At 42.5% G+C, this 25,977-nt stretch overlaps 1 protein-coding gene across 1 annotated transcript in view; it reads right to left on the bottom strand.

Annotated features, from left to right (window-relative positions):
- LOC108716096 (ALK tyrosine kinase receptor-like) overlaps positions 1-25,977 on the bottom strand; it is a 349,880-nt gene that overhangs the window by 2,129 nt on the left and 321,774 nt on the right. Inside the window, exons 14-28 of the mRNA XM_041562409.1 lie at positions 24,954-25,085; positions 24,363-24,507; positions 23,868-24,050; positions 23,326-23,460; positions 22,475-22,627; positions 20,664-20,777; positions 18,771-18,957; positions 15,122-15,212; positions 12,015-12,079; positions 10,154-10,283; positions 9,045-9,142; positions 8,545-8,637; positions 8,147-8,248; positions 6,394-6,528; positions 4,145-4,235 (exon numbers count right to left, since the gene is read on the bottom strand). Of these exons, the coding sequence (XP_041418343.1) occupies positions 4,145-4,235; positions 6,394-6,528; positions 8,147-8,248; positions 8,545-8,637; positions 9,045-9,142; positions 10,154-10,283; positions 12,015-12,079; positions 15,122-15,212; positions 18,771-18,957; positions 20,664-20,777; positions 22,475-22,627; positions 23,326-23,460; positions 23,868-24,050; positions 24,363-24,507; positions 24,954-25,085 (1,854 nt within the window). The remainder of the gene's footprint in view (positions 1-4,144; positions 4,236-6,393; positions 6,529-8,146; positions 8,249-8,544; positions 8,638-9,044; positions 9,143-10,153; positions 10,284-12,014; positions 12,080-15,121; positions 15,213-18,770; positions 18,958-20,663; positions 20,778-22,474; positions 22,628-23,325; positions 23,461-23,867; positions 24,051-24,362; positions 24,508-24,953; positions 25,086-25,977) is intronic.

The following is a 25,977-nucleotide window of genomic DNA, read 5'->3' as shown; positions in this document are numbered from 1 at the left end:
CAGGTCCCACTGAGACACATTCAGTTACATTGAGTAGAAGAAACAACAGCCTGCCAGAAAGCAGTTCCATCCTAAAGTGCTGGCTCTTTCTGAAATCACATGACCAGGCAAAATGACCTGAGATGCACCTACACACCAATATTACAACTAAAAAAAACACACTTGCTGGTTCAGGAATGAAATTTTATATTGTAGAGTGAATTATTTTCAGTGTAAACAGTGTCATTTAGATAAAAACAATACCATATAAATCATGATAGAGGCTGGAAACAGTGTCAGTATGAAACAGTGCCTCTACCAGTATACTAGTATGAAACTGGTGCTCACTGGACTCGATTTTAAAAACTCCAGGTCTTTTTTTGAAACCTAGCAGCACCTAAAGGGGAGACATAAGCAGTAATGATTCATTGTTTTGCTTGTTTTGCTTTCACACTTACCTGTAATGAGCTGTTAGTTTTAACTGAGATACTGAGCTCTGTATAAACAACCCCCTCCCTCGTGACTATTTTGTCCTAGAGATAAAATGATGCCCACGATGCAGGGGGATTATTTCTTCACTGGGAATTTAACCAACTACCTCACAAGAATCAAGTAAGAATTATGAAGTAGTTTCATTTTCCCTGTTTAGCTCAAGAAGTAACAAAACCAGGGATTCTCCTTCATCGAACAATAGGCAAATTGTATGTTCCAAGACAATGCTATTTATTGCACTCATGTTGCATGGGGGGGGGGTGGGTGTGCGCTGTATGTTTACTTAATCCAAGGGATTATATTGCTTGAACTGAGTTAAAACCGGTTTCCTGCTCCCTTTATGCAAAATCTTTCATATCTCTGAGTAAGACGTCAATTTAGCTTCCCCTTTCCTCCGCTGCCCTCTGATACTCCATTACTCAGCTCTAACCTATTAGTGTCAGTCGTCTGCGCGGCGTTTAATTAAACAACAGATTAGGCAGCCAGAGGTCAATGAGACGCAGCATTAATTGATTTATAATTGTCTGTTTGTGATCTATCCCCTACTGGCAGGACTCCCAGCTCTGAGATTGGCCGGCAGGCGCTAGGAGTGGCGCAGTTACAGGCCGGGGCTGCAATTAGCTGCACTTCATTTAATGTGTCAGACTGATTGGTCCCTATTCATTTGTTAATACAGGAGGAATAGCGCATATATTGTATTATAGTGTGGCCCTGGTTATTCTGCCCCTAGTGATGCACATTGGAATCAATGTTGAAGGAAAACAATACCCCCAAACAATGTAGGTCTCTATAAAAATATATTGCATAAAACAGCTCATGTGTAAAACCCTGTTTCATGTAAATAAACCATTTTCATAATAATATACTTTTTTTGTATAGTATAGTATGTGCCATTGAGTAATCCTAAATAGAAAATTGCCATTTTAAAAAAATAAGGGCCGCCCCCTGGGATCGTAGGATTCACAGTGCACACAAACATACCAAACAAACCATACATGTTAGGTCACATGAGCCAATTAACAGACAGAGTTGTGTCTTTTGCTTCAACACTTCTTCCTGTTACAGTTAGAGCTGCAGTATTCCTGGTCAGGTGATCTCTGAGGCAGCACACAGACCATCATGAAATGGTTGTTCAAGGCAAGAGATGTAAAAGGGCAATATTAACTTAAATATATATTCCAGTTTGGTAAGATTCTTTCATATGTCCCTTAATACGATATAAACTATCTGTTGCTTAAATATTCATTTTGGGGGTAAAGTTTTCTTTTAAGGGCAGAGACACACGGTCGGATTCAGGGAGATTAGTCGCCTGGCGACAAATCTCTTCTTCAGGCGACTAATCTCCTCGAACTGCCTTCCCGTCGGCTAGAATGTAAATCGGTGGCGGGATAGCACTCAGAGCGCTTCTTTTACCGAAGGAAAAAGAAAAGGAAACTTCGGACAACTTCAAAAAACGAAGCACTCCGAAGTGCTCCTCACAAAGAAACTTCGGGCAACTTCTTAAAACAAAACATTTTGACTGCCATCCTGCCGGCGATTTACATTCTAGCCGGCAGGAAAGCAGTTCGGGAAGATTAGTCGCCCCGAAGAAGGGATTTGTCGCCGGGCGACTAATCTCCCCAAATCTGACCGCGTGTCTCTGCTCTAAAGGTACAGGGACGCTGTCCAAGGTGCTGAATCAGAGGGTTTTATAGCCGAGGGGCTTTGAAACCAGTTCTGTCTCCTTGGTGCTGAACTAACAAATGGCAAACCAGAATAACTAGCGCCTTCAAGGGCAAGTAAAAACCTCAATTAACTGCATCTACACTTCATCATATGTTTTCATTTTCACAAACCCATGGTCTCGTTTCGTATGGTCCTTGGGACGGAATATGATCCTTTAAATCTACTAGAGCTGATAGGGCTTTGCATGTAGAACAGATGAGTATGGCTGACATCACACTCGCTGCTACAAACATCAGGACGTCTCCTTCACTTTTTACCCCGTACAAGACAAAAATAAAAACTGGTCAATTCAAATGAATTCTTTTTAGTGTTGCAAGTAAACCAGAAAACCAAATCTTTTTATTAAAACCTTTATACCTATTATAAATATATTCAAAAATCTGAGCTTTCAATCAAATATTGCCTGCCCCCTCTCTACGCCTTAGTCAATTACTTTCACTTTCTCTGCACTTCCTAGAGGTCACTGAACTCCTTACATTCCCTCCTCACTGTCTAGCCAGTTCACGGGCAAGGGCATCAGTTCCCCCATTTTGGAACATACTTTTTGGGGTAATAAAAAACTTGCTCTAAAAAAAGTGACCACAAAATGGCACCTGTCTGCTCTGATTAGGAATGCCAAGACAGAAGGAAACAAGATTTAACTAATTTATAAATGAGCAAGTATTTTGTTCAACTAACATGATCAAAAAGGATTTGATATTATGTCATGGGGTAATAGAAACCCTTTAGAGAAGAAGGAACGGTCTTTTTACTTGGCACCCCCAAGTAATCACATGTACTTACCGGAAACCCTGGGCCGGTGCACCTATTAGGAGAAAACTGCAACAGCCCAGTATTCTTCCAGCTTCTTCGGTACAGAGAAAAGCTAAATTTAATCAAATAGTCGTCTATTTTATTCTACTGCACATGCGTCTGCCCTGGGAAATTTGAAGAAAGAAGAAGCCGGAAGACGATCGCTCCTTGGTGCTCACTGGAAGAATCCCCGGACCAGTGCAGTTTTCTCCTGATAGGAGCACCAACCTGGGGTTTCAGGTAAATACTTGGGGGTGCCTAACTTTCCTCCTCCTTTAAGAGCTCCTTGTATGTTATGCAGGAATTAGTGATGTGCGGGACCCACGGGTCGATAGGGTTCGGGTCGACCTCGCACTGCTCCTCGCGGGTGGCTTTTCTCCTGCTTACCCCGTCCACCACCTTCAAATGCCGACTTCTGGGTTCCAGTTTTATAGTCTCGGGTCTGCTCGTTCCGCCCCTTTTGTTATCACGGGTCTATAAAAGGCCCCCGGAAATGCAGGTGCGTGCGGACTGGAGCACGGCCGGTTAGGGTCGGGTGCGGGTCAGGAAAACCCTGACCCGCACATCACTAGCAGGAATCCTATTAACTCGGTTGCTGAGTAAAATAAGACACGTGCCCATCAAGTTCAAGCTTCTGTCCAAGTAAAACCTCTAGTCAATTCAGAGGAGAGGAGTAATTGGCACAAGCAAGACCAACAGTCTTTGGCTTAGAAAGAAAACATTTATGTGGCAGTTAAAAGGTTGCGCCAATCTGTTCAAGACTCAATGTACCTGTATGGGTGCCACCATCATTGTGTCATGACATCACTGTAGGTTGTTGATATCAGTATAGATATGAGCAAGAGATACTGCAATGATCTGCAACCAATGGCTCTTCAGCTGTTGCTGACCTGGATCTCCTAGAATCCCCTGCAGCCAATGGGGTAGTTTTATCAAAGAGTGAAGTTATAGATCTCCACTGTCCGCAAGAGTGAAATATCGCCTCTCTCCATTCTATGAGATTTTTAAAGGCGTATTTAGCAAAGGGTGATAATGAAAGTTCTCCATTTGATAATTTACTCTGTGGATAGTGGAGATCTCTAACCTTACTCTTTGATAAATCCACCCCAATGGCTGGTACTATCTACTGTTACCAATTGCACAAGGGTCTAGTTACCTGTTTGCAGTAGTTGATTCTCTCCAGTATAATAGAAAAATTTGGCCGGTCTTCTGGCTGATGTTGCCAGCACTGGGTCATAATGCGATACCTGTCATACACATAGATAACAAAATACACACTGCCATTAGCTTCCAAGATACAGATGCAGAAAAAATCCTTAGACTTTTAGGGGGTTATTTACTAAATCTCAAATTTTTCTGGTCAGGCTTTTTCGGGGGAAAAAAAAAAAAACCTAGAAATGTTCAAGGTTTATTAAACCCGATGCTGCAGAACCAGAATCTGAAAATTTTACTGATTTGATTAATTTGAGTTATTTCAATAATAATTAAGGCAAAATCTGGGATAGGGGTTTGGTTGAGCTTTAAATAATGAGATAAATTTGGATTTTACTAAATAACCCCCTTAATCTGAATACACACACATATATATATATATATATATATATATTATATGTAAATAATATAAATAACAGAAGGGGACATATTTTTAATGTCATAAACTGACATTTGAATATATTTGACAATCTTTTATAGAGGAGTCATGGGTCCCAATTAATATAGATTCAGTGGATCTTATTTTCTGATGAATAGTTTAGTTGACTTTTTAAGGAGAGTAGCGATAATGTTTTGAAGGCACCACTGATGAAGTTCTACAGACAACAATTATGAGGTTCCCTGGGAAAAAAATTATGAGGTGCTAAGGAAGCCACCTATGATATTTTCCAGACGTGAGTTTCTAAGGACAACATCTTTGAAGCTCTAGAGACAAAAATTATCAGATTTTAAAACCACTGATGATAAAACTGCAGATAAGGTTCTAAGGAGACCACTGATGAGGATCTAAGGAGACCACCAATGTTAATCTAAGGAAATCACTGATGAGGTTCTAGGGAAACCACTGGTGAGGATTTAAGATGACCACTGACAAGGTTCTAAGGAGACCACTGATGGGAATCTAAGGAAACAACTGATGAGGTTCCAAGGAAACTGCTGATGAGAGTTTAAGCTGAACAGTGATGAGGTTTTAAGGAGACCACTGATGAGGATTTAAGATGACCACTGATGAGGTTCTATGAAGAACATTGATGAGAATCTAAGGAACCTCTCAGAAGGTTCTAAGAAGAACAATATTGACTATCCAAGGAGACTGTAAGTGGGGATCTAAGAAAACCACTGATGAGGTTCTAAGGAGACCATTGATAAGAATTTAAGATGACTACTGATGAGGTTCAGCACTGATAATCTAAGGAAACCACAGATGGGGTTCTACATTTCCCAAATATGAGGTTCTAAAGACACAAATAAAGACGTGCTGTAAAGCACCTGTGGTTTCAATCAAACAATACACACAGGCCCATTCTAATTTTACCTTTTTCTCCCCCCTTCCAGGTTATTCCACATTGTATAATTAACAACATGCTAAACAGAAGGTTGGGAAGGAGCTCGTTATCTGTTCTTGCAGTGGGTGAAGGACTAAATTATTTCACCTCTTTCATAGTATCTCGACAGAGACTGGATTTGGAAAACACTACATTACCGAATCCATTATTTTGGATTTGCGCAAACCCCCGAATCCTTCGCATAAGATTCGGCTGACTACCAAATCCTAATTTGCATATGCAAATTAGGGGTGGGAAGGGGAAAACATTTTTTACTTCCTTGTTTTGTGACAAAAAGTCACGTGATTTCCCTCCCCACCCCTAATCTGCATATGCAAATTAGGATTTGGTTCGGCCAAGCAGAAGGATTCGGCTGAAAAAGGCCGAATCCTGAACTCAATACTGGAATCTGTGCATCCCTACACTACATATTACTACACATATGGATGTTAAGAAGACCAGCAGCAGTGGAGCTCAGGGTGGTGGAGCGAAGACTGTGATGGGTCTGGACTCAGGTGAGTGTGGTGCCTTTTGTACATAATATACCTCTTGTAAAATATAAGGATATTATAAGTTACCGAGGAGTTCCATGACCATATAAAAGCATGAGGCCAAAGGCCGAGTCTCTCTATACAGGTCATGGAACTCAATCTACTCATATTTTGCAACAGGGGTACTTTATTGATATAATTATATAATAAAGTTTCAGTGAATCATGTGACAGAATTGACATCACTAAGCTCCGATTATAACCGATGACATCACTAAGCACCATTTATAAGGATCTAATTTACAGGGTATTCCTTGTGTATTGTATATGAATTAAACATGCATTGCCCATATCTGTAAATGAACATAATGATCATACACAGGTCCCGGGCAGTTCTTGGGGGGATCCATTCTTCCTCCACTTGTTACAAACTCCAGCACCTCCTGGTTACTCTTACTGGGGTACGGCATGTATCCCAGAGAGAAGATCTCCCAGAGCAGGACTCCGAAGGACCTGAAAACACAGAGATCACGGGTTACTGAAGAGACACATCCATGTGTGAAACTCTAAAGAGACACGGGAAGGGTTTTCTTCTTGTGATTCCTGTCACATTGCCTTAACTCCATCCGCCCGACTGCTCCACTCCGGGCATTATGACCCCCATGGGGATTCCATTTCTGTTTCTATCTTCCCTGTCTGTCTCAATAAATCCCTCTTGGCTTTCTAGACTCACGTGTGTAGTGAAACAATAGTGTCAAGAATAGTGTTGGCTGTCGGACACAATCAGCGTCACACAATCTGTGTGTGTGTTTTATGGATCTGTAGGAGCGATGAAATAATCAGCCAGACGTGGGCTTGGTGGGAGCTGCTTTGGAGCAACACAAAAGTGGCGGTAAAATAAGTGGCGGTCGACGAATTTGTAAAATGTCGTACGAACGGCAAATTCACGAAGGCAGATGTTACCGTCTCTGAATGTCGCGTCCAACAATTTTCTAAAATGTCGTATATCTTTACGTTGCACAGACGACATTTTACCGTTTTCAAAAGACAATTCGACATTTTCATTTTGTAGAGCCTAATGTGTCGGAAAAATTGTCGGCAAAACAAATGAGTTTACGAGCAATTCATAAAAATGTCGGGAAAAGTGGCGCCGAAAAAAACCCCTATTTCAAGTGTCGTACACGTCGGAAAATTGGCGAGTAAATGCTCTGTGAATTTGTCGGCTGTTACTACGACACTTTCCATACGACATTTAAAAGATTTTTTTCATTCCCGACACTTTTGTGAATTCCCCCCTAGAGTTTCTTTGTTTAGTTTCATGGATCAGAAGCCATTCGCCATCAGAAGGTGCGAAGCCTTCAACTGAAACGACGTTAAAGGTGAACTAACGCGAAAATGAAAATTTAATATAAACTAGCATACTGAAATAAGAAACTTTAATCAAGTTTATGTTCACTATTCCTCTCTCAGCATCTGTTTCTCTTCATTCTGTCTTCATGCAGGAGTTGGGTATCAGATATTCATTGGCAGTTAGATCCAATATATCTTATAGGGGGGCTCCTTCCCTAGCAGATGTATTAGAGCTCACTCATATAACTGATTCCTGTACAAACAAACTCTAACAAAATAACTGCCTTTTGCACAAATCCTGCATGTAGAGAGACATGATGTCTGGTGATTTTAATAGAGTGAGCTCTAATACATCTTCAAGGCAAAAGGAGCCCCCCTATAAGATATATTGGATATAACTGTCAATGTCACTCAACTGCTGAATGAAGACAGAATGAGGAGAAACAGATGCTGAGAGAGGAATAGTGAATATAAACTTGATTATTTCAGAGACAGTACAGAATTTTTAATTGATTGTATTTAAAACGTTTCTTATTTCATTATGTTGTAACTTATATTAAAATTACATTTTTGCGATAGTTCCCCTTTAATTATGAAGTCGTTACTTGATTCAGCATCTCATTGGCCAAATTTCTGCCACTCAGTGACTCAGAGGGTAGCAACTAGAATTTGGATATCACTGCATGTACAGCCAATCACAACACAAGAGAATTTAAAGGGATACAATGTAGAGGGGTCCCTTGCACCTGACAGCAGATGATTGACAGCAGGGGGCACATACCATGTGTCAGTCTTAGATGTAAAGATTCCTTCCATAAAGGCCTCGGGTGGCATCCACTTCACGGGCAGCATTGCGCAGCCTCCCTTCCTGTAATAGCTCGCCCTGCGGAACATAATAGTGTGTGTGTGTCAGAATCAAAGTCAAGCCAGCACCCCTACACACCACCCAATAGTCACTTCCATCTTCCCCATTCCTACCTTTTGGGGCACCAGTACTGTACCTTATTCAATTCTGCCCCAACCAGTTTTATGGCTAAGGTATTGGATGTACAATAAAGCACAATCAAGTAGGATCTACTGGCTACACAAACAAACTGCATCTTTGAACAAACAAACAGCATGGCAGCTCCTTGGTGATGTAACTGCACTAATCCTTTGCTCACTCCCAACTTTCCTTACCTGTATATATCCCGAGCCATTCCAAAATCTCCAATCTTGGCCACCCTTCCAGACCCCTGGCAGGTTAGGAGACAATTCCTTGCAGCAATATCCCTAAGGCAAGAGAAAAACCTTTATAAAAAGGCTGCACACAATCATCAGATTAAGCCCTTGGCCTAAATCTTAATTTTCCCATGGAACTGTCCGTCCCCTGTTCTGTCTTCTAAAACAGTCTTTTTATTTCTTAGCCACGCCCACTTGAAAGACCACCCACTTTTAAAGATATATGCGCAACTTCTTAACTTTCCCTGCTGTGCCAAATGGGAACCCAGCTTCAGAATAGACCATTAATGAGAGCAGGGTCCACTTGTAGATCTGTAGCGCAACGATCGTCATTGACATTATATAGGTTTAAAAATTGAATAAGAAAACATTAACATGGCAGACAGAATGGGGGGGTTCATCCTGTGATGACCCTACAGAGGAACGTGGGTAGATTCCCAGAATGTTTCAGCTCATACCTGTGAATGAAATGGTTTTCTTCCAGATACTTGCAGCCTTGGGCAATGTCACAGGCCACGTTTAATAGGTCCAGCATAGTGATGGAGGAAGGCTGGTTCTGAAGGGGGGAAATAAATGTCCAATCAACTTCTCGTCACCTGCATTGCTCTCCGGTTGCTAAGGACCCTAGACTTTATTTTTGTTCTCCGTTACCTTTCTGTCTGTTCAGGCTAGTTGGTCGCCAGGCTAAGTGTCCATAGCAACAATATAGCAGACTGACTGCCTAACTGAAGTCCTGGCAATGACTTTAGAATAATTGAATCTGAATATCAGTAAATAGAGGTTTTTCCTTACTGAACTCCCCATTTTGGATGAACTAAGATTTCAACTGAGCAGCAGCAAAAAGTGGAGCAGTGACAGGAAAGGTTGAAGCTCAATTCATTAGCGTTAATTGAAGTTGGACTATTTAATGCTCAATGTAATTGTCACTAAAGCCTGGATTAAGCTGTAAGCTCTGCAATCAATAGAGCTTGCCTTGTGCAACGGAGCTGGATAAACTCCAGGAGCCAACGGAGATTAATGGGGAGCCATAAAAGGACACGGCTCAGCCTATAATTCATTCTCCCCTATAGATCTGGCTGAGTAAAGATTCACATAGTTCTGTAGAAGGGCAGCTCTATTAAAGGGCATATAAAGTCCATAATGCAATAAAGCAACATAATACTTAGGTGGCGCAAACATGGAGACTCAATACAGAGAGGTTTCTCCAAACAATTCCACTGCCCCAATCTAACAGGCTCTGCAGTCAGTGCCAGACAAGGTGACATTCAATGTCTGTTTCATGAGTCACAATCAACAAGAGCAGTGAAATGTCCAGAAACACAAGATATTAACTGAAGTGGAAAATCCTTTTGTATGGGATTTGCTCAGGCCAGTCAATATTTGGGGGAGGCGGGTCTGAGATATCAACTGCCTGTTTTATATATTGATAGTGTTCAACTCAATCATCAACTGTTTCGGAACTTGACAGATCCGTTTGATGGATCTGCCAGAAATGGTCGAAATTCCTAAAAAGCTGAGTGGAAGGATCCAGTTAGGCATCACATGGAAAAAAGGGGGTTCATCTCACCAGCCTGGGTCGCGTCTGTCTGAGGAAGGATTTAAGGTCCCCTCCGGCCATGAGCTCCAGGAGAATAAATCGGGGCAGCGCCTGCAGACTCACGCCAATGCACCTCACTATGTTCTGGTGGTTGAATTTACTGACATGAGAGAGGAGACAATACATTTCATGAGAATCAATTTATCAGCATCCACCCATCTCAATGGTGAAGAGTAAGAACAGCAAGGTCACTATTTGCACCCTAATACTGAGAACTGATCTTCTGGTCTATAGGCCACACCCTCTGCTGCCCCCCAATACCCAACTGCAAACCTTCCTCATCATCTTCTGCTATACAAACTGGTGTGTGACATGTCTGACTATTCTCCACTTCTTTCTACTGTTGCCAATCCCAGCCCACCCTCCTGGTACTGATGCCTCCTTACCTTCTTGATACCCTCCTCCCCCTCCTGGCACCATTCCCTCCTCACCCCTCCGGTACTGATGCCCCCTTACCTTCCTGATACCCTCCTGGTACCATTTCCTCCTCAACTTCCTGGTACTGATCCTTCCCCCCCCCCCGGTACCGAACCCTCCCGTACCGATCACTCCCCAACCTCCTGATGCCGATCCCTCCCCAACCTCCCGATCCCTCTCCACCCTCCTGATACCGATCCCTCCTGAGTTGGAAATATCCTCTGTACATTTATTAGGCACAAAACAATGAGATTTTTCTCCATAATTTCCTAGGAGTCCCAGGATAATAGAATTTGCAGAAGAGCAATGACCGGATACAACCAACATTTGACCTGAGCATGGGGCTCATCCCCTGAGAGAGAGTAAGTATATGAGGTTGGATCTGATGGAAAGGAGAAGGTCACAGCTAATAATTGTGTGAGTGAGAAGAGCAGCAGTGCAAGTCAGTACAAAACCTCTGTGTGGCTGTCAGACCTGATAATAACATCAAATCTGGGGTCGCAACTTTATTTCTTTTGGTCTCAATGAATCATGCAGTAACCAGAGGAGATATTCATTGGTTCCTCCAGAGTTATTGCATTTCATTTGAATACTGAAAACAGGGACAATTTAGGCCACCTACTGACCCCCCATAAACCAAGACCCCTTCCATTAACCTGCACCCAACTATGGACCCAAATGAATAAAGGGCAAGTCAGAATGAAGTGAATTATATGATATGCCATGTTGTCTCCTGTAGGGGCAGTAGCACTCACAACCCTTATTGGCTGTTATTCAGCATTGGCCGAGGGGTCCATGAGAAATATTTCCAACCCGTGTCTGAGTGACAAGGACAATTTCACTAAATGGCGGCTAATCCATTGAGATGCTGTAGCTGACAGTACTATTTATATGGAGTCAGGAGGGGTGTAACCCCAGTGGGGCGAGTACAGTAATGCGCAGCTTAACCTTGGCCTGACAGCAAATCGAGCTCAGTGATATCATTAACAGGCGGGGGCCACAATTGCTTTGTAAGCTTCACTGGTTCTATTGACATTCTGTCTCTAATTCCAGCGGCTCATTATCAGCAGAACCTACTAAAACCCTAAGGACCCCCAGCCAGGAATAAAGAGCCCCCTCCTGTGTAGCAACAACACACTCACGGGCCCCAAAGGGAAACATAGTAGGGTCTTATTTAATCTTTTATCCTTGATAAAAACTCATTGCTGGTGACTTTTTTACCCAAGAACCCTATAGTACGTGTTCTGAAGGTACAAATTACCCAGGTTGGAGCTTTTCAGACATTGGGCAATAATTTCTGACATTTTGCATTTGCTGCCCTGACCTATGTCTAATGCCAGGACCTAATATGAATCTCTATCCGGACCTGTCTGGGTAACTGGCTCGGCTCTTAATATTTAGAGGGGCCACTTACCTTATGATCAGAGCTTCCATTAGAAAGTCCAGTTCATCTTGCTCAGAACAAACCTCCGGAAGAGTCTGGAAATTGAAATAAAAACCAATGTTATTAAAGCATCAGGCTCAACAAAACTTTCCCCTTGTCAGATGGTTCATTCCCCCTCGCTCTGTGACACCCCAATCTCAAGACAAGGACATCATTATTTCCCAGCTCAACAGACAAATAACCCGACTCCTAACAAGGAAACCGTGACCTTTAGGCCCAGGAGGGATCGATACTCCCAGTCTGCGTCTGAACCAATCGGAAAGCTTTGTGCAATAAAGACGGATAATTCCTCCAATGAGTCATTTATCAGCGCAGACACAGGTATAAATCTCACTAATTTCACTAATCACCTGACCGAAAGGGCACACAACCGCTATCGTTCAGCTTTTTCATTGGATTTTAGGGGCTGTTCCTTTAAGAGAATATTTATTACAAGCAGTGTAAGGAGAGGGCAGCGCCTCTCAGCATTGTGCTCTGCACCTAGAGTCAGATTTCCAGCCAGCGTGTGGGCCAAAACTTTTAGAATGAGCCCTAGGATTTGCCGCCTTAGTAAATAGCCTGAGTTGGAATCAAACCTGAGATCCCAGTGCCTCAAGGCAGCAGTGCTAACTTGTGATGAGAGAATTTATTCACCAGCCATGGATTTGCGTGAAATTCTGAATTCCTCCATGTACGAATTTTCTTGCAAAACTGTGGCGAAATTTTGCTTCGGAAAAATTTGCAGTGAAAAAACACCCATAAGAAAAAATGCCCATTGACTTTAAGGGCAGAGACACGGTCAGATTCGGGGAGATTAGTTGCCCAGCGACAAATCTCCTCTTCTTCCGGGCGACAAATCTCCCGAACTGCTTTCCCGCCGGCTATTATGTATCGGATCAATTCGTTTCTGAAGTCGCCTCACGAAGGAAACTTCAGAAAACAAAGCGCTCCGAGTGCCATCCCGCCGGCGATTTAAATTTTAGCCGGCGGGAAAGCAGTTCAGGGAGATTAGTCGCCCTGAAGAAGAGGACATTTGACTGCGTGCGACTAATCTCCTCGAATCTGACGGTGTGTCTCTGCTCTAAAGCATTAAGACAAAAAAGTCGCCAATGCATTTGGAGCAAGAAAAATTGTTTTGTCGCAAGTAAAAACGTCCATTGACTTCAATGCGCAGTTTTGCAAATTTTTCGTCTAAAAGGGACAGATTCGCTCATCACTAGCACAAGCCGTTCTCTTCTCTCAGCCGCTCACCCACTTGAAATCATACTATAAAGAAAGGGAGCCTGGGAAGCTTGTTAGATAGACTTTATTTACACTCATTTGCTCTTTGTTTTTTACAATCCATTGACTTAAGGCGCTTGCTCTGCTTTTTCAACTACAGAACGAGGATAAGATGCAACTAGCAGGGATAATGAGATTCATTTAATGGTGCCTCACATTATGAATAGAATATATTGACTATGTCCCCCCAGAGATAATATTTTCACAGGCACCAGTGAATCTCTAACACTAATTGTCACACATTATGATGGCAGAAGGGGGCGCCCCTAAAAGTGACAGGCGCTGAGACATAAAGTGCCAAGAGTTACAATTCAGGAGAGGCCCCCTAATATCAATGTACCCCCGGGGGAAGCTGATTTAGCTCCTCTGCAGAAAATCTGACTCTTATTGTGACTGCTGAGCTCGCAGCTCCCAAATCCAATATTATATCGGCAAGTGGGTCAATTGCAGCTTCACACGGACGGGGACTGCTGACTAATATGATGCGGGGCCCCTGCAGGTTATATCCAAGTTCATCAAGTGCAATTTTATTATCAAAGAAATGCTGCTCCTGCCTGAATTCCACCTCCAGCTCAGCTGCACACGGAGTCATTACCTGATAAGAGTTTTTTCTTCTATGCACTTTCCCTCTAATGACACTGACATCAATATTTATAAAGTCTGTGACTGAAAGCAAAACATCAGATTTATAGATCAGTTTTAGTATGTTATAGAATGACCTATTCTTGGCAAAGTTTTCAATTGGTCTTCATTATTTTTTGTATAACTTTTTAAATAATCTGACTCTTTCCACCTTTTAAAAGTGGGTCACTGGCCCCAGAAGCCATAAAACTATTGCTCTGTGAGGCTACAATCTTATTGTAATTGTTGCTTTTATTACTTACCCTTCTATTTAAAGGGTATGTAATGGCAAACAAATAAAATTAGATTTTTACTTTCTTTAATGAAAAAAAAATCTATCTCCAATATACTTTAATTAAGAAAAAAAACCTTTTTATAAGAATCCTGACTGTATGCAGTGAAATTCTCCCTTCATTTACTGCTGTGGATAGGAATTGTCAGACGGTCCCTAACTGCTGAGCAGGGAAACAATCATACTTATGAACAGCAGGGGGAGCCCCCGCCTTACTTCCCAGCCATGCAGAACTCAAGCAGCTTTGTTTATGATGATCCCTAAGCAGCCCAGACCACACTGAGCATGTGCACAGTCTTAGTCTTGCAAAGATGTTTAACAAAGTTACAAGATGGTGACCCCCTGTAGCCAACTTTGAAAGCATAAATTATTTGTTTGATTAGGCTTGTGGTGCAGTAAGTTCATGTTTATATTTAGTATACAAAATACAGCATTTCTAGCCTTATTCTATTTTAGACTTTATATGCCCTTTAAGCTCTCTCCTATTCATTTCCCTGTCTCTCTTTCAAACCACTCCCTGGTTACTAGATTAAATTGGACCCTAGCAACCAGATAGCTGCTAAAATTCCAAACTGGAGAGCTGCTAAACAAAACGCTGAATAATTGATAAAACGTATATAATAAAAAATGAAGACAAATTGCAAATTGCCTCAGAATATCACTTTCTACATCACACTAAAAGTTAATTTAAAGGTGAACAACCCCTTTAAAGAGCATTATGTGGGCAATGTTTTAGTCACTTTGTCTAATCATATAGTTACATTTTCTGTTTAAAGGGTTTCCATATACAGTAAATATATCTATATATCTATACATACATATAGATCCCATAAATCCAACTGAAATACTATTGAACGTACTGTCCCTTTCAGTTAGCATAGAACATTGACCAGGAGTCACTTACCTTCACTGCCACCTTTAAAGGGTTAGGGTCATTTGCAGAACCCAGCACTTGCCCTTCATACACTTCTCCGAATGCCCCGTGCCCCAATCCCCTGCCACGAAAATATGAGAAACAAGATCAGTTATTTACCAGCTGAAATGTAAGCAATACAGGGAATGTAATCAAAGGCTTGTATCAGATTTAATTCAAAGGAAGAAAAAGAAATGACCCTTCACATTGCACCTTCCCATCCATGTGTTGTAACCATACGATTGAAGTGATTAATAAAACTTAACTTTTAATATGACCAGTAAAATTATGTCTAGATAGCAATATTAAAATATTGGTTAGGCAGGAGGCTGATTGACTAAAAAGCCAGGGGTAAAGTCACCTGAGAGTGACTGTTGGTTGGAGCAAACAATCAATCTTTTCAATTTCTTGACGATTATTCATATTATAGAGGTATCAGTACACCACCAGCCACCCCTTCTCCCACCACAGGATCCCTCCCTTCCGGTCTACAATCCCCATGCAGGGTGATTGAGGTATCAAGGCCTAAAAAGCAGCATGAGTGGCAAGCGGTTATGAGTTAACCAAAATTATCAAAGTGTTGTTAGCACGTTCTTAGCCCCACGGATCGTCCATTAACCAACCCCTTCACCCTCAAGAAGTGCCCTCCCGATCCGTTCACCCCAGCAAATTGCGTTGTCCCTATCCGACGCCTGCCTAACCAGAACTAAAAGGCGCAATTTTAGTTCTGGTTAGGCAGGCGTCGGATAGGGACAACGCAATTTGCTGGGGTGAACGGATCGGGAGGGCACTTCTTGAGGGTGAAGGGGTTGGTTAATGGACGATCCGTGGGGCTAAGAACGTGCTAACAACACTTTGATAATTTTGGTTAACTCATAACCGCTTGCCACTCAGGCTGCTTTTTAGGCCTTGATACCTCAATCACCCTGCATGGGGATTGTAGACCGGAAGGGAGGGATCCTGTGGTGGGAGAAGGGGTGGCTGGTGGTGTACTGATACCTCTATAATATGAATAATCGTCAAGAAATTGAAAAGATTGATTGTTTGCTCCAACCAACAGTCACTCTCAGGTGACTTTATCCCTCCTACCCCTGGCTTTTTAGTCAATCAGCCTCCTGCCTAACCAATATTTTAATATTGCTATCTAGACATAATTTTACTGGTCATATTAAAAGTTAAGTTTTATTAATCACTTCAATCGTATGGTTACAACACATGGATGGGAAGGTGCAATGTGAAGGGTCATTTCTTTTTCTTCCTTTGAATTATTAACTATTATCTGACCTTGCACACCATCTTTTATTTTGGACGGATGGTGCTCCCCAACTCCTAATCTATTTTGTATCAGATTTAGTAATCCATTCCAACCAATCACCAGATTTACTGGCCCACTGTTTGAAAGCAAAGATCTCATTGGTTGCTATGAGTTACAAGACCTGGATCAAACTCTATGTCTGTGTCCAGCATAAAAATCACATGAACTTTATTTGGAGTATAATGTAATGATATCCCATAATATTCCATTTCTGCCAAGTGCCCCAAGAAAAATGGGTCAGTGTATGGAGGGATTTGGGTGTTTTTTTTAAAACATTTTGAGATTTAACTATACTTAAATAATAGAAATATTCCTGGACGATGCAGCAATTCCCTACCGTTGGGCAGTGACATCTTTTATTAATCTGTCGAGAAAGCACTTTATGGTAAATGTAGGTCACATTCCCCCACACAGGTCACACAGTATCAACTAGAACTGCATACGAGACTAAAGTATCCATCACTGGATACAGGGCATTATTTTGGGGTCCCTGGGATATTACGTTCATCCAGGAAAGCTTGGATAAGCTGATGAAGGGACCCCTGGTTGAGTTGATGAAAAAAACGCTTGAATAATATGATGAAGGGACCCTTGGATGAGATTATGAAGGGACCCTTGGATAAGCTGATGAAGTAACCTTTGGATGAGCTGATGAAGGGACCCTTGAATGAGTTGATGAAGGGACCCTCGGATGAGCTGATAAAGGAACCTTTGGATGAGCTGATGAAATTACCCTTGGATAACATCATGAAGGAAACCTTGAATGAGTTGATGAAGGAATGCTTGGAAGAGATGATGATGGAATGCTTGGATGAGCTGATAAAGGAGCTCTTGAATGAGCTGATGAAGGAATGCTTGGATAAGCAGATGAATAGACCCTTGAATGAGCAGATGAAGGAAACCTTGGATGAGCTGATAAAGGAGCCCTTGGATGAGCTGCTGAAGGGACCATTGAATGAGCTGAAAAAGGAACCCTTGAATGAGCTGATGAAGGAACCACTGGATGAGCTGATGAAATTAACCTTTGATAACTTTATGATGGAACCTTTAAATAAGTTGATGAAGGAATGCTTAAATGAGATGATGAAGGAAATCTTGGATGAGCTGATGAAGGAAACCTTGGATGAGCTGATGAAGGGACCCTTGAATGAGCTGATGAATGTACCATTGGATGAGCTGATGAAGGGACCCTTGAATAAGCTGATAGAGAAACCCTTGGGTGAGCTGATAAAGGGACCAGTGGATAAGCTGATGAAAGAAACTTTGGATAAGCAGATGATGAAACCTTTGGATGTGCTGATGAAGGGACCATTGGATGAGCTGATGAAGGGACCCTTGAATGAGATGATGAAGGAACCCTTGGATGAGCTGATAAAGGAGCCATTGGATGAGCTGATGAAGGAACCCTTGAATAAGCTGATGAAGGAAACCTTGGATGAGCTGATAAAGGAGCCCTTGGATGAGCTGATGAAGGAACCCTTGAATGAGCTGATGAAGGAAACCTTGGATGAGCTGATAAAGGAGCCCTTGGATGAGCTGATGAAGGGACCCTTGAATGAGCTGAAAAATGAACCCTTGAATGAGCTGATGAAGGAACCCTTGGATGAGCTGATGAAGGAACCATTGGATGAGCTGATGAAGGAACCATTGGATGAGCTGATGAAATGAACCTTGGATAACATAATGACGGAACCCTTAAATAAGTTGATGAAGGAATGCTTAAATGAGCTGATGAAAGAAACCTTAGATGAGCTGATGAAGGGACCCTTGAATAAGATGAAAAGGGAACCCTTGAATTAGCCAATAAAGGAACCCTTGAATAACCGGATGAGGGAACCCTTGGATGAGCTGATGTAGGAACCCTTGGATGAGCTGATGAAGGTACCATTGGATGAGCTGATGAAGGGACCCTTGAATAAGCTGATAAAGAAACCCTTGGGTGAGCTGATAAAGGACCCCTTGGGTGAGCTGATAAAGGGACCAGTGGATAAGCTGAAGAAAGAACCTTTGGATAAGCGGACGATGGAACATTTGGATGCGCTGATGAAGAGACAATTGGATGAGCTGATGAAGGGAGCCTTGAATGAGATGGTGAGGTGATAAATGGACCAATGGATAACTGATGAAGGAACCTTTGGGGGAGCTTATGAAGGGACCCTTGGACGAGCTGATGATTTTTTTTCCATTAAAGACACACACAAGTTTTTGTTGTCTATATGCTGCCTCTAATAAATAACTTATAGAAAATAAGGACCAACTACAAATTGTCCAACAATATTACTGACTGAAGTGAATTCCAGGATAAAGATTGGAGGTTGCACTCACCTTATAAGGGAAATATTTTTGCGGGGCACTTCCTTGAGGTCACCAATAGAGGTGATCTTCCCAGCAAAGCTATAGTTGGGGTTGTAATCCGTCATGATGGTGGAGGTTCTGACCTTGCTGAGCTTATAGTCCGGGCTCTGCAGCTCCATCTGTATCGCCTGTAGCTCCTGGTGCTTCCTCCGATACACTAGGAACAGAGCACAATTTTGACGTTATTCAGCGCAACATACCTTATTAGGAGGACTATGGCACTCCAACAGACTTATATGGTCCCCTCAGCTAAATCAGTTTTAGGGTTTGCAGCGTTAGTTATTACATGTTGAAGTTCAGTGTTTGACTGTTGATCAATACATGGGGGTGCTGTTCTGTTGCTGTTTATGGGACTGGTATGCCATTGGTATCAGGTGATATGTAGTACTGCAAGTTGTACAGAGAGCTTCAACAAGAATAACCTCTGAATTAATTTTCCTAAAGTGTTAATTGTGGTGAAGTGGACAAGCTGGGCAACATATGTTCTTTTATAGCGATTGATTCTCTGCTGCCGCACGGCTGGCACTGGGAATGGGAGCCGTGCAATGTAATTACTGATGGATCAATGAACTGTGGGTCCCCTGGGGGGGATGAGCTTGTAGACCAGATGTTAAAGGCTTTGATGGTTGTGAGTTCATTCTGCCCCGTGGCATAACCAGCTGAACATGCCAAGTGTTTTGGGCTGAATTTGTTTTGCCTTCTGGATAGATGTCTTTCCAATTAATTTTACCCAGAATTCGTAGCTGATCGATAGCCTACTAAACTTTAATTATAGAGTTAGAATCCTGCGCTATAGCAATAATTCATCCTGGAAGGAACAGGGAGTTCACGTATCCCACATCTTACCTCTGCATCGTTTGGATTGAATTGGAAATGGTATCAAGGTAAGACTGTAAAGGTGGCCGTGTATGGGGCCCCCCCGACAGGCTTCCCTGAACAAGACCTGGCTGAAAGTCGGCCAGATCTCGATCGGATGGGACGAAAAATCCCGTCGGATCGCGGCCGCATCTATTCGTTCATGCGATCCAAAACCCCATTACTATTCATTAGGATCCGATCGTTGGGCCTTAGAGCCCATGATCGGATCAGCCCGATATTGCCCACCTCAAGGTGGGCATGTCGCGGAGAGATCCGCTCGTTTGGCGACATCGCCAAACGAGCGGATCTCTCCGTGTATGGCCACTTTTTGCTCTATTGGCCAGAGACCCCTTCCTCCTGCTTCTCTTAAAGGGATTCTGACATGATTTTTATGATGTAGTTTTTATTTCTAAATTACATGGTTTAACACTGCAAATAATTCACTCTACAATATAAAATTTAATTACTGAACCAGCAAGTGTATTTTTTTAGCTGTAATATTGGTGTGTAGGTGCATCTCAGGTAATTTTGCCTGGTCATGTGCTTTCAGTAAGAGCCAGCACTTTAGGATGGAACTACTTTCTGGCAGTTGTTTCTCCTACTAACTGAATGTCGCTCAGTGGGACCTGGATTTTACTATTGAGTGGTGTTCTTAGATCTACCAGGCAGCTGTTATCTTGTGTAAGGGATCTGCTATCTGGTTACCTTCCCATTGTTCTGTTGTTAGGCTAGTGGGGTGGGGGGTGATATCACTACAACTTGCAGTACAGCAGTAAAGAGTGCCTGAAAATTATCAGAGCACAAGTCACATGACTGGGGACAGCTGAGAAACTGACAATATGTCTAGCCCCATGTCAGATTTCAAAATGAAATATTAAAAATGATGTTTGCTCTTTTGAAAAATGGATTTCAGTGCAGAATTCTACTGGAGCAGCACTATTAACTGATGCGTTTTGAGAAAAACATTTTTTCCCATGACATTATCCCTTTAATATGATCACTCACCTATCATTATCCCAGAGAAAGCCAGTATGAGAGCAGCCACCAGGGCCGACGTCACAATTGACAAAACCAGCGACAACGGCAGATGCGTCTCCTGGGCTGGAAGTAGCGCTTCATCTGCAAACCATTGTGACATCACTATAAGATGCTTTACAATAGCAAATAATATGATAATAATACTGCAATAAAGTCGTTTCATGGACTGCAGGCAAAGTGGGCAATATATACTATTTAACCATTTGTGCAGTAAGGGAATAGGCTTCAGGATTGGCCCAATTTTTAAAATGCTGAATACATTTGTTGAGGAACGTGTTTCCAGAACTAATAAGTACCCCATTCCCAAGCCATAGGTTATGAATCAGAACTTTATCACTTCCCAGAATGCTTTGCCACCCAGAATCAAATCATTCCATGGAGTTACCCTCATAAAATCACAGGAGGATTCAGCCTGAGAGCTGCGGTACATTTAAACCCCTGACACCAACTACTGGGGTTGCTCTTTGTTACGGGCCATATCTAGGGGCAGCGATACAATGTAACCCTGATATCATTACATCAAGTTGATTTGTTAAAGAAAGTTTTCAATACTCAGAAATATATCTTTGACTGGCTCATTACTGCACTATGGTGCTCTAAAATAGGTTAAGGCAACAGTACTGACAATAAGAGAGGAAAGTCAGGGCTTACAGATAAGGGAGGGAGCTTTATGTTCACTGTAATGGTGTCAGGAGGACTGAATTTCTACATTCACTAAATGTACTGATTAGCTATAGTGTCAGAAAGTTCCTGCTGACCTGAAAATGAAAAGATAACATTTTTACAAAAATTTTAAATCCAATTTCAAACAGTCTTGATGCAACAGGGGCACTGCTGTACAGAGGGTGCTAAGCAAAACTGCAGTTAACCCTTTACACGTTCCAAAAAAATCCCCTGTAAAACTGGATGTGTAATTTTGATATTCCCAGCAATTTTGGGTTTATAGCACTGATATTCCCAGCAATACTGGGTATTGTTGCATTGATATTCTCAGCTATTCTGGGTGTGTAGTTTTGTTATTCCCAACAATACTGGATGTGTAGCACTGATATTCCCAGCAATACTGATTGTGTAGCACTGATATTCCCAGCAATACTGTGCGTGTAGCACTGATATTCCCAACAATACTGGATGTGTAGCACTGGTATTCCCAGCAATACTGGGTGTGTAACATGGATATTCCCAGCAATACTGTGTGTTGCACTGATATTTTCAGCAATACTGGGCATGTAGCACTGATATTCCCAGCAATACTGGGCGAGTAGCACTGATATTCCCAGCAATACTGGGCGTGTAGCGCTGATATTCCCAGCAATACTGGGTGTGTAGCACTGATATTCCCGGCAATACTGGGCATGTAGCACTGATATTCCCAGCAATACTGGGTGTGTAACACTGATATGCTCAGCAATACTGGGCGTGTAGCACTGATATTCCCAGCAATACTGGGTGTGTAGCTCTGATATTCCCAGCAATACTGGGTGTGTAGCACTGATATTCCTAGCAATACTGGATGTGTAGCACTGATATTCCCTGCAATACTGGGTGTGTAGCACTGATATTCCCGACAATACTGGGTGTGTAGCACTGATATTCCCAGCAATACTGGGTGTGTAGCACTGATATTCCTAGCAATACTGGGTGTGTAGCACTGATATTCCCGACAATACTGGGGGTGTAGCACTGATATTCCCAGCAATACTGGGTGTGTAGCACTGATATTCCCAGAAATAATGGGTGTGTAGCACTGATATATAACCTTCGCCAAATGGCCTCACCAATGCAGGAGACCCCATCCTCAGCCAGGACTGTGCCGCGCTCACACAGGCAAACGATTCTCTTGCTCTCGGCTTCCAGGAGACACTCGTCCATCTCACAGTGACTGCAGTTGAGGTGCAGCTTGATCTCCACCTCTCCGTGCCCTTCTATCACTGCAGACAGACAGCAAATGAGATGAGGAATGGAAAGATCAGCAGCCGTGGCACCAGAACACAACTGAGTTGAATGTGCCCCTTGTTTTGTAATTCATCACTCCCCTGTGTCCTACATTCTATGCCATGTGCAGACAAGTCCAACCTCTGTCCTTACAGATGTCTCTGGGCTACTATTCAAGCACAGTCCATGATATAATGAATATTATTGGTTTAACCAAAGTAGACTACCTGGCACCTTTGTTACAGTGGGTGCTGTGTGTGTGCAAGACTGCAGCTTATATATCATTTTAATCGCAGCACCCAAGTGGAAAATTTTGCAAACTTACTTGCAGGGGCCAGAGTTGATGGCAGGGGAGCCTATTATTTACCAGGTGCTTCAAGCAACCGATCACTAAAGAGTTTCTCAGTTACTAACTAACCATAATATCAACTAGCCATAATATCCACATGGCTGTTAATGACAGATGCATGCTGCAGACCACACTGTTTCTAAGCAGCCATGAAACATTCACCTGAATTGATAAAAAATCAAAGCAGCGTGGGAATATCATATGTGGCTGGTATGAAAGGTGTTGCCACTCATAGTCAATGATATGTCCCTAGTGAAACAAACCAGCCCACTGACTAGTTACAGCTCATACTGGTGACCCCCTAGACCCTAGTGTGTTGATGAATGATAGATAATATATTGTTACCTTTTAAGGGCGGGGTATACACAACCCCACGGGGGCTGATGAAGGACACACCTTCCAGTCCATCCATTTCTTGGCTGTTACCATCAGCAGCATTTCCTCCTGCACATAAAAGACAAAATAACCCATTATTTAGCACTGAGCATTAACTAGTACCAGTTTAACTAATAAATGGTCCCCTTGGGATGAAACCTGGTTTCAGTGGCATTAACTCTCAATAGGTAAATGAACCTGATCTCACAGAGCTTTGATTTGATCTACTCGCTGCTGGGTTGTTCTCTTTCCCATGATCAGGGTTGTTTTCTTTCCCATGATCAGGCAAGGGGCGGGGCTTGGTCCCAAATAAGCAGCTGGGTGGGGTGGAGACTATTATTGCATGGGTGCACTTGCCCAGGTAGGTGTCCTTCATGAAGCTAATACAAATGACCTCAGGTTTTTCCCATCTGGATTTAACCTTAAAACAGATTCAGTCCAATAGAGGATCCATCAATACCATTTATCTTCCCCAGGGTGTACCTACAGCAAATAACATGGCAAATACTCACCAATATATCCCCCTCCTCCTCCTCCTGAGGAACATCCCCCTCCGCCCCCTCCGAATCCGCCTCTAGTCTCCCAGCCCCACTTCTTAATAGCCTGGGGGCAGGATTCTCCACCAATGGCCCCTTCCATTAGGGACTTGCCAACCCAAGGTAAAACAGTGCGATCATTCCATCCGCCGCCTCCACCTTTGGAGAGAAATTACAAAGGATTTCACTGGTCAATCAACAAGATCATCATGGTTGAATTACATGGTTGAATCATGGGATCCACCCCTTTATAAATTTTGTTGCTTATTACTGTACTGTAAAAACTTGGATTCCTGTATCTTGCTCATATTTAATCATCACGCTCTGACCATTGTGACATTGTATTAAAGCAAGAACGAACCACTATATAAATGGGTGGGGTTATGGCCAGATATGGGCAGGGTTTGAGCAGATCAGAAAGTGGTTTGATTAGCAAGGGACAAGGCCAAAAATGTCAGAATAATCCTGTACCTGCTGCCCCTGATTTCCCATTCAGTCCTGGGATGGAGAAATTGCTTTCCAGCCTCTCAGGAGGGATCACGCTGGCCTTGGAGCGGTACGACCTTCCTCCTCCTCCTGCTGCTATCAGTAAAGGCACAGGCTTTCCATTCTCCATCTGTTTTGGGGGATGTAACAGGCAGGATAAGAACTGGTTAAAATGTATACAATTAACTGTACTTACAGCTTGCAGAATTGCAGCTCCCAGGATCTCCATCAAAATACAATTCTAAGCAACTTCTCAATATACATTAATTAACAATGTTCATTTGTTATAAGGTTATGTGTAAATGTAATTACTATTGAGAACTGTGTCTGTCTGTCCTTTATTACTTCTTTCTCTTCTCTCCCTGATTAACCAATGAAACATTACATGGATAGTCAGCTTTCCTCCAACCATGATTCAGTTTTCTGTGTGAAAGGCATTGTGGGATATAGAGTCTTGGCTGGCAGGCAATTGGCTTCTACTTTGCTATTTAATGCCATTAAGACCTCCCTGCACTCGGTGCTCATTCACATAGAAGATTATTAAAGTTGCTTTGTACAAAAACAATATTATTTTACCTTAAATACGTATGTTGCTCCTCCACCGCCACCTCCTCCACCCGCCCATTCGCTCACGCTGCCGTTAATCCGCAATTCATCCTCAATCTCAGTGTTCTCCCCAATACAAACCATCTGCAGAACAGAACTGGCCTATAGAGATAGAGACAGTTCCTTAGAGGATCCGCCCCCGAGGGGTTGGCTAATTTGGTTTTACTTCCTACCAGCCTAAGCATCCAATGGTGAACAACACAGAGAAACCCAGCCTACTACTTGGTGTCAGGTAGGGGTTTTGTCTGAGGAGCAGTCTCAATGTATCTGCAAAATGGGCCAATCAGGATTGGGGCATGACAATAAAGATGTCTAAAAAGATTTTGCTGCAGGGCACAGAAAAGTTCTGCCACTTAAATCATGTCATGGCATGGAGCTGGTCATGAGAGAGGTGTGCCCTAAGCTCTCTTTAAGGGGTTTGACTAACGTACACAAGGGCCCCCAACTTGTAGTTGTAAATAGGAGGAGTTGGGATGAGCTGGCCAAGATGTAGACATTAAGACAAGATGGAAACAGTAGGGCAAGATGGAGACACAAGGGTAAGATTGAGACTGTAAGGCAAGATGGAGACAGAAAGACAGGGAGCTGACAGTAGAGCAAGGTGGTGACAGAAGGACAAGATGGAAACTGTAGGACAAGATGACATAAAAGGGCAGATGGAGACAGTTGGACAAAATGAAGATAGTAGAGCAAGATGGAGACAGCAGGGCAAGGTAGTGGACAAGATAACAATTGTAGGGTAAAATGAAGAGCGAAGGACAACTTGAAGACAATATGGAATGAAGCTTTAGCAGGACAAGATGGCAAAGACATAACACTTGCTGTATCATCTGTGTCCCTTCTATTATTGTTGAAGGCTTTTGATAACAATATAAAAGAAAGGGGCCCTGCAAGGTCATTAGAAAAAAATGTAATTTAATATCTAGAATATCTGTTTGTAACCTGAAGTGTTATATAAGTATGGGATCCATTATCTGGAAACTTGTTATCCAAA

The sequence above is a fragment of the Xenopus laevis genome, chromosome 5L (assembly GCF_017654675.1).
Source record: "Xenopus laevis strain J_2021 chromosome 5L, Xenopus_laevis_v10.1, whole genome shotgun sequence".
Taxonomy (NCBI): domain Eukaryota; kingdom Metazoa; phylum Chordata; class Amphibia; order Anura; family Pipidae; genus Xenopus; species Xenopus laevis.
Note: the sequence above shows the minus strand (reverse complement) of the source record. Positions and strands in the feature narration are given on the sequence as shown.